This window comes from Mesocricetus auratus, unplaced genomic scaffold, assembly GCF_017639785.1.
Source record: "Mesocricetus auratus isolate SY011 unplaced genomic scaffold, BCM_Maur_2.0 Super-Scaffold_100020, whole genome shotgun sequence".
Taxonomy (NCBI): Eukaryota; Metazoa; Chordata; class Mammalia; order Rodentia; family Cricetidae; genus Mesocricetus; species Mesocricetus auratus.
Genome location: NW_024429201.1, coordinates 23,448,139 through 23,455,170, shown reverse-complemented (window position 1 = coordinate 23,455,170; position 7,032 = coordinate 23,448,139). Strand labels below are relative to the sequence as shown.

Here is a 7,032-nt window from a genome sequence, read left to right as displayed (position 1 = left end):
AAGAATTGTTGGTACATTGTGCAATTCTTACTCATTTAAAATCTAATTTGAGACATAAATTGCTTTTCTCTACTTTTGATTGATTTTCAGAAAAACCATGAAATTAACATTGTTTTCCCACTTACTTCTGCTTGGAGAACATCCTTCCAAGAACAAAACAACAAGGACGGTTTGGGAGTCACTTTTCATGTTTCAGTAAGTCGTTTTAGAAAATGTAAGCTTAAGATCAAATCCAAATGTTAAGTGTGAAGGCCCCTAAGGACGCCCAGGCCTTCATGGACACAACAAAACAACCTCTATTGCATGAAGTTTTTATTTTCAATTTCTTTTAAAAGGCAAAAAAGGAAAGAACCTACACACAGCCAAAATACATGCCCAATTTTGTTTACTTTCTCCCACCCCTTTAAAAGGCAGGAGTAAGGGCATTGCAAAGTCTAGATTTTTCTCTTGAATGCTTTGCCCACCTCTGAAATCTCCCCAAACTCTCTGCTTAAAACTGATTTGAAGAAGGCAAAAATATTGTTCTACGTAAATTAAACACAGCAGATCTTCAGTCTGGAATGCCAATGGCTGGCAAGTTCCTTCATGTGTTTATTACAGAAATATGTATTGGGAACCTACTACTTGTGGGCCAGGGACTGGGGCTTTTTCTAATCCAAATCAGCCTCTTCAGCATCGCTGACATCACCGCTGCCTTGACAGCCTAGCCACCCATCCTCCCTTCTCATCCTACTCCTCAAGATTTCACCTATTCCCAGCTCTGAATGCTTCCAAGGCACCACCCCCTCCTGGCTTTCCTTCTGTCTCCTGACCACTCCTGGCTTTCCTTCTATCTCCCTGGCCACGCCCTCATGGTTTTCCTTCTATCTCCCTGGCCACGCCCTCCTGGCTTTCTTTCTAGCTCCCTGGCCACGCCCTCCTGGTTTTCCTTCTGTCTCCCTGGCCTTGGGTCACTCCTATTTGACTCAGAATAAATTAGCTCTGATTCGCTGGGAGATGGAAGCTCCACCCCCAAGCCTCACCTTGACTTTCCAAAGGAAAGGAAATGGAAGATATAAGAGGTAGAAAGTAGAAGACCTAAAGCCAAAACACTCCCTGTGATTCCTGGCAGGCTTCATTTTCCCTTCTTAATCCAGTTGTATGGTAAGCCCGGCTCCCGCACTGGTACAACATATTGGGAAACAAATCTTTTTCAATGGTCCCTTGCCACTATGCATAAACAGAATTCTGATGTGTAGAGAAAGACAGGCTGCGTGTCAGGCTAACAACAGTCTGCCGTGTCAACCCTCAAAGATCTGTCAGTCTCTCCCCACAAACCCTTCAGCGGCACGCCTTCACATCCATCACCCCCACGCCTTCACCTCCATCGCAGAATCCTGGCTTGAGCCACGGTGAGCCACCTTGGTCTTTCACCCAAACACGGCAGAGCCTCCTTCACAGTCGCCCTCTGTGCTACCATCTTCCCTGGTACCCAGGATCATCACTTCAAATTACAACTCCCTTTCTTCCGGCCCTCCAGATTGCCTGTCACTGTTTGGATCCCTTGAGGATTCTTGTGCAGGTCATTTATTTCAGGCACAGCAGATAAGTTGGAGCACTGTAGTAAGACTAAGAAGGAGACAGGGAAGAGGCAAGTATCCCCTTCCCCCAAGGCCTGATGCTGCTTAACCCTAGGGAAACCTCTGGGAACTGGGAAAACACTCAGCCCCAGGGGCATGGGAGGGTATTTACACACCAACTCCTAAGACTTGCTGTCCTCAGCTCTTACGGCTTGGACACCTAGTCCTGAATCCGCCCACCCCAGTCTAACTCACGAAAGGCCAGTCTTTCTCTTTACCAGACTTTCTGCTCGCAGCCCTTCACTGTTTCTGCTATTTGACGCACAATCGGGAGCCTATAGGGAGAGCCGAGTAATCTCATCAGTAATGAAGGAATTGCAAAACACAATTTAAGAATGAGATCTTGGAAACTCATCAGTTTTGAGTCTCATTTCAAAAGCGGCTAAATTTGTGGGTGCTCTCTATTTGACAAATAAATCATAACATTTTTAACAACACGGGTAAATTTCAACAGAGAGCATAAGATCTGGAATATCTGTATAAAGCCAGTTCGTCAAGGTAAATCTAACTTAATGCTAGTAAGTAGACATATACAACATCTAGAAGTCATATCACTGTGTCTCTAGGAAGGGTACAGACTCACAGTAGATACAGAACTTTGGGTCTATCCCTGCCTTTCGTTGGCTTGCTAGTTGTCTTTATTTGCCTTTCTTCTTCAGCTGCTCTACAAAATAATCATTACAAGCAACTGTCAGAGCTGCCACCATGACCACAAATTCATTAAAATCCACTTCGTTGTCCTTATTGGCGTCCAGGTCCTGCATTATCTTATCCACCAACTGGGGATCCTTTTGGCACTAAAAAGAAAAAGAAAGTTTCTAACTCGGAGGCCTGGCGTGTCATGGCAACTGAGCTCACAGCTTCCTTTTATTTGCACGAAAATCTTCGTTCTCATTTTAGCACCTGAAAGCGATTGCCAAGAGTCTATTTACAAGAAATCTGAGCCAGCCTAGAGTCTAGCCCCTGTCCCAGGTCCACAGAATACCAGCTCAGTCCCAAAGGCCCAGAAAAGCAAAGTCAACAGTAGCAGACTCAGTAAATTGTGGAGGCTGGAAACCCACCTACTGGACACTGCAGGCAGAAACCCAGGACACTGGGAGACAGGAGAGTGACACCAGTGGAGGACCAGGACACCTGAAGATAGTTTTGCGACTTATAAATAGAGGCTTCAGAGTCAAAAGGGACAATGCGTAACCCTATCATTTACTAACAGTAAGCTTTTGAGCAATCATGTAACATCTTAGAATTCCCTTAGTTGTCCCATGGGAAGGATAGTCTCTATCCACATGCTATGAAGATGTTTCAACATATTTGAAGGTTCTTAGTACCAAGTTTGCTAGACATGGCCAGTACTAGACACCTGGATAAATTTGAATTTCAGATAAACAACATGTATTGTGTGTGTGTGTGTGTGTGTGTGTGTGTGTCCCTTAAACATACAAAAAGAAGTACCTAGGAGCCATTTTCCTTACTGCTAAGGTTAGGTGTTGATCATCCATTGAGATTTTTTTAAACCCAATATTCAATATTCTGGTGCAGCAATAAAAGATATAGCTAGTTATACCCAGGGTTATCATTATAATTAACAATGGTAATTGTTCCTGGAGCTTCATATAGCAGAAAGGAAAATGGCCCCTGCCAGTGTATACCGAAAGCATAGATCTCCAGGGCTCTTCCCAGCATTTAGGGTCTTGAAACAAATTATAGACAGAACGTACGTAACACTTGTCCCCAAAGCCATATGCCACCTACGCACCAGCAGATGAGGTAGAAAACTGGACTCACTGTGAGGAACTCTGTGAGCTCCCGCTGTAATAGCATCTTCAGTTCCCCTTTGTTGAGCTTGAACCTGTCCCCCTCTTTGCAAGAGTACCGGTGGAAGATTCGAATCATCGTGTCCATGGCCATCTCCAGCTGGGTGGGCATGCCGGCAGCAGAGTGGATTACTCCTGGGTCAGGCCACCAAGACAGGGAGGCGAAAGGCACTTGTTCAAAGGGAGCAGATGGGGGGACACGTTGACTCTTCCCTGAAAATAGAATGCACAAGTGATGGTAATAACTGTCCACTAAAGACAGTGTTCCACACATTCTAGAGCAAGCTGCAAATGAGAGCTTTGCAGATGGTTTTTCTCCTCCCTAATTCCCACCCCTCCAATCTGTGTGCCTCCAGCAGTTCATGGGTTAGCAGCTAGATAGACCCAGAGTCATGTCAGAATGCAGAATTGAAAAAATAAAGCAAAAGAGAAAGAAAATCCCTTACTTCCTACCCGCTTGGCAGGAGGCGGCTGTCTACAGGTGTTCACGATGACAATCTGAGCACTGGTCGCTGGGTTTCCACCTGGCACACCTGTTTCCAACCAATGACAATTATCGGCGACAAGAGACTCAACTGGCTAGGCCTCTGAGTCTGTTTTTAATCAGCAGAACGAACAGGTGTGCGCTGCTGCCCCAAGGGCCATGGAGGAAGATGGGTGCTCGCCCGGCCTGAGGGAAGACAGCATCAGAGTGGGAAGAAAAAACCCTCATGTGGAAATGTGTGTAGAAGGATAGTTTATTGCTAGGAAGTTGATGACTAGGATAGAGTCTAAAAGGAGCAAGGAAGAAACACCGGTTCAAACCAGCGTGTGTGTGTGTGTGTGTGTGTGTGTGTGTGTGTGTGTATGCTCACACACACTCAAGTTTGTGTCTGCCTAACTAACCACTGAGGATTCAACTAGTACCTGGGTAACACTGTGACAAGGTGGTTGGGCTCTAAGTCTTCCTGGCTTGTCAGGAGGCCGCTGTTAGCCTTATCAAGCACAGGAGTGCATTGCCTGTCTGTGGTGATAGGAGAGCTGTGTGTGCGGGGATGCGTAGGGAGATTCCTGGGTAAGAAAAGTGGGAAGGAAAGGATGCTGGGTATGGGAACAATAGACCTTGGCCAAGATGTGTTGTTCCCACAGCTGGGGGTTGGCACAAGCACAAGGGCTCCCCACCAGCCGCATAAAAACCCGGTGTGGAGGCCAGAAGCGCTATGGCCTGAAGAGAAGCCTACTGCTGTTTCTCCTGGAGGGAGTGTGTGGCCTGCAAAGGACACAGACAAAGCTAGTCTCCTCTTGGAGCTCAGTTTCCTGCCAAGACTGTCCCCAGTCGTCGTGGCAAGTTTCCCTCAATGTTGAATGCTCTTATATGCTCCAGCTCTTGAGCGCATCTATAATTTCTAAACTTTTAGCCCAGAGCTCTGCAGAGCATCAGGGATGACCTGGGCCCCTTTGTGCTGAAGAATCCCATAAACTAAAACCGCCCCCCTCTTCCCGCCTCCTGCTTGGGCCACCTCAGGCACCCACTGTCATTTTCTGCCCCAGCTTCTGTCGCCCCCTAAACGCCCACTCCTGGACACTCCTTGCCACCTTCAGGCCTCAAGGCTCCTTACACCACTCTGGGCTGACTGTCAGGGCTCGTGCCGTCTGATACCCATTCTGCCGTCACAGTAGTCGGTCACGATACGATCACCACCCACACGTCTGGGCACTGGCAGGTCTACCCCTGCCTGCACACAGATTCTGAGCACTCTCTCTTGCCTTGCCTGCCTCCCACCTGCTCACTGACGACTGAATGTGCATATCCCCTCCTGTGGCAACTTTCCAGCATTCTCCCCCACCCCACCCATCAGAGCAGCCCACTTCTATCGTTGTTAGCACTGGGCTGTGGGGACATTCCTGTAGTCACTGTCACACACTCTCCACACTCCACACGGGGAATGATTTCCATAGTCCTGTGCTCCATGCCTGGTCCGTCTTTGTAGACCACAGCACTGAGGGCACGGTTAGGCACACAGGAGCACTCGGAACCGCTCGCCTGTAGACACCTGTGTGGTGCATACTTATAATGCCTGCGCTTGAGAAGCTGAGGCAGGAGGATGACAAACTCAAGGTCAGCCTGAGACATGTAGTGAATTAAGACAAGCCTGAGCTACAAAACAATACCTATTTTAGAAATGGGAGGGGGTCGAGAAGGAGAGAGAAAGAGGATTGGAGGGGGTGGGAGGGAGGAGAGAGGGAGTCCAGTCAGTCATGGTGGACAATGAAGTAGGGAAGGGGTCCGTGGTCTCCCAAGAACTGGGCTTTGTCTAGCTTACTTGCCTGAGCATTTAATTGCCTTTATTCTGCATTGAAAATTTTGCTCATCAAAAGGAGAGGGGGTTGTTTTGATGAAATACAGTTCGAATTTGGAATTAAATACTGCTAGGTTAAGTTCCATATGCACAAACATGGGCTAATTGAATGGCGTGCATGGGTCTCAACAATATCGTATTCAGCAGCAAAACTTTCTCTTTGGAGAAGTCAAGTGGCAGGTGAAACTTCTAGTAGAGCCAGATGGTGGTGGCACATTCCTTTAAACCTAGCATTTAAGAAGCAGAGGCAGGTGGATTTCTGTGAGTTTGAATGAAGCCAGCTTGGTCCACACACAGAGTGACTTCCAGGAGAGCCAAGACAACGCAGAGAAACTGTCTCAAATTTAAAAACACAAAACAACAAAAAACTTCTAACAGAAAAAAAAACAGCAAAAGTTAAAATGGTACAGTTGGATTTAAGAGCTGAGTTTGGCTCCTCTGTGCTAGATTTCCAACGCCAGGCAGATTCCTGTTAACCTAAAGGTTTCCTTTGGTGTGTGCTGCCCCTTAGTGTCGTACTCTGGAACTGCATCTGAAAGCCGTCTCACAGGCTTTCAGATTTGAGCTGTGAAATACGTGGCCCTTAGCAGAGGCTTGTGAACCAGCCCTGTCTGAGGTCTACAGAAGACATTCAAGAACGAAGGCAGCATCAAAGGCTCAACAAGACTCTGTCACCCTAGGGCCACAGATGCACTGGTGACAGCTGCCCAGAAGGGCTGTCCTGTGTATTTCGCTTGTTGCCTCAACTTGTCTTCTTTTCATTTTGGAGTGACTCATGACTCTCAGAGACAAAAAGCCCAACTTTGCATCCAAATGAGAGTACAAAGAATGAGGAAATGGGAAAAGTGAAAAAGTCTAAAAGACAGACTCCTGGGGAGAGATGGAGGCTAGTGAAAATCCACAAACATGGGAATTTTAAAAATTCTGTCTGTTTGTTTTTGCCTGCATGTATGTCAGTGTATGACTTGCAGGCCTGGTGCCTACTGAGGCCAGGAGGTCAAAAGAGTGTTGGATTCCCTGGAGTTACAGACAGTTGCGAGCCACCACGTGGGTGCAGGGATCCGAACTGGGCCCTCGGCAAGAGCAGCCAATGCTGTAACTGCTGAGTCAGCTCTCCAGAGAGTTCCTTTTTAGTACAACGCTTAAAAGCAAACAAAACAAGAGAAAAGTCAGACCGGAGAAATGAGTGCTGCTAGGTTCTCAGGACATAGCCAAGTGAACATCCCCACAGATCTGTAACTCCACCTCTGCGAGGTCTGA

At 47.2% G+C, this 7,032-nt stretch overlaps 1 protein-coding gene across 1 annotated transcript; it reads right to left on the bottom strand.

Moving 5' to 3' along the window:
* Positions 1 to 297: 297 nt before the first annotated feature.
* Positions 298 to 3,796, bottom strand: S100z (S100 calcium binding protein Z). The gene is made up of 2 exons (XM_005065636.4): positions 3,405 to 3,796; positions 298 to 2,416 (listed from the first exon to the last, which is right to left on the bottom strand). The coding sequence occupies exons 1-2, from the start codon at positions 3,705 to 3,707 to the stop codon at positions 2,258 to 2,260; spliced, it is 462 nt and encodes a 153-aa protein (XP_005065693.2). The 5' UTR covers positions 3,708 to 3,796; the 3' UTR covers positions 298 to 2,257.
* Positions 3,797 to 7,032: the final 3,236 nt, after the last annotated feature.

Coding starts and splice junctions, on each gene's coding strand:
- S100z (XM_005065636.4), bottom strand. CDS start 3,707: ATGTGTGGAACACTGTCTTTAGTGGACAGTTATTACCATCACTTGTGC. Junction 2,417..3,404: donor AGCTCACAGAGTTCCTCACA/GTGAGTCCAGTT, acceptor TTTTCTTTTTAG/TGCCAAAAGGATCCCCAGTT.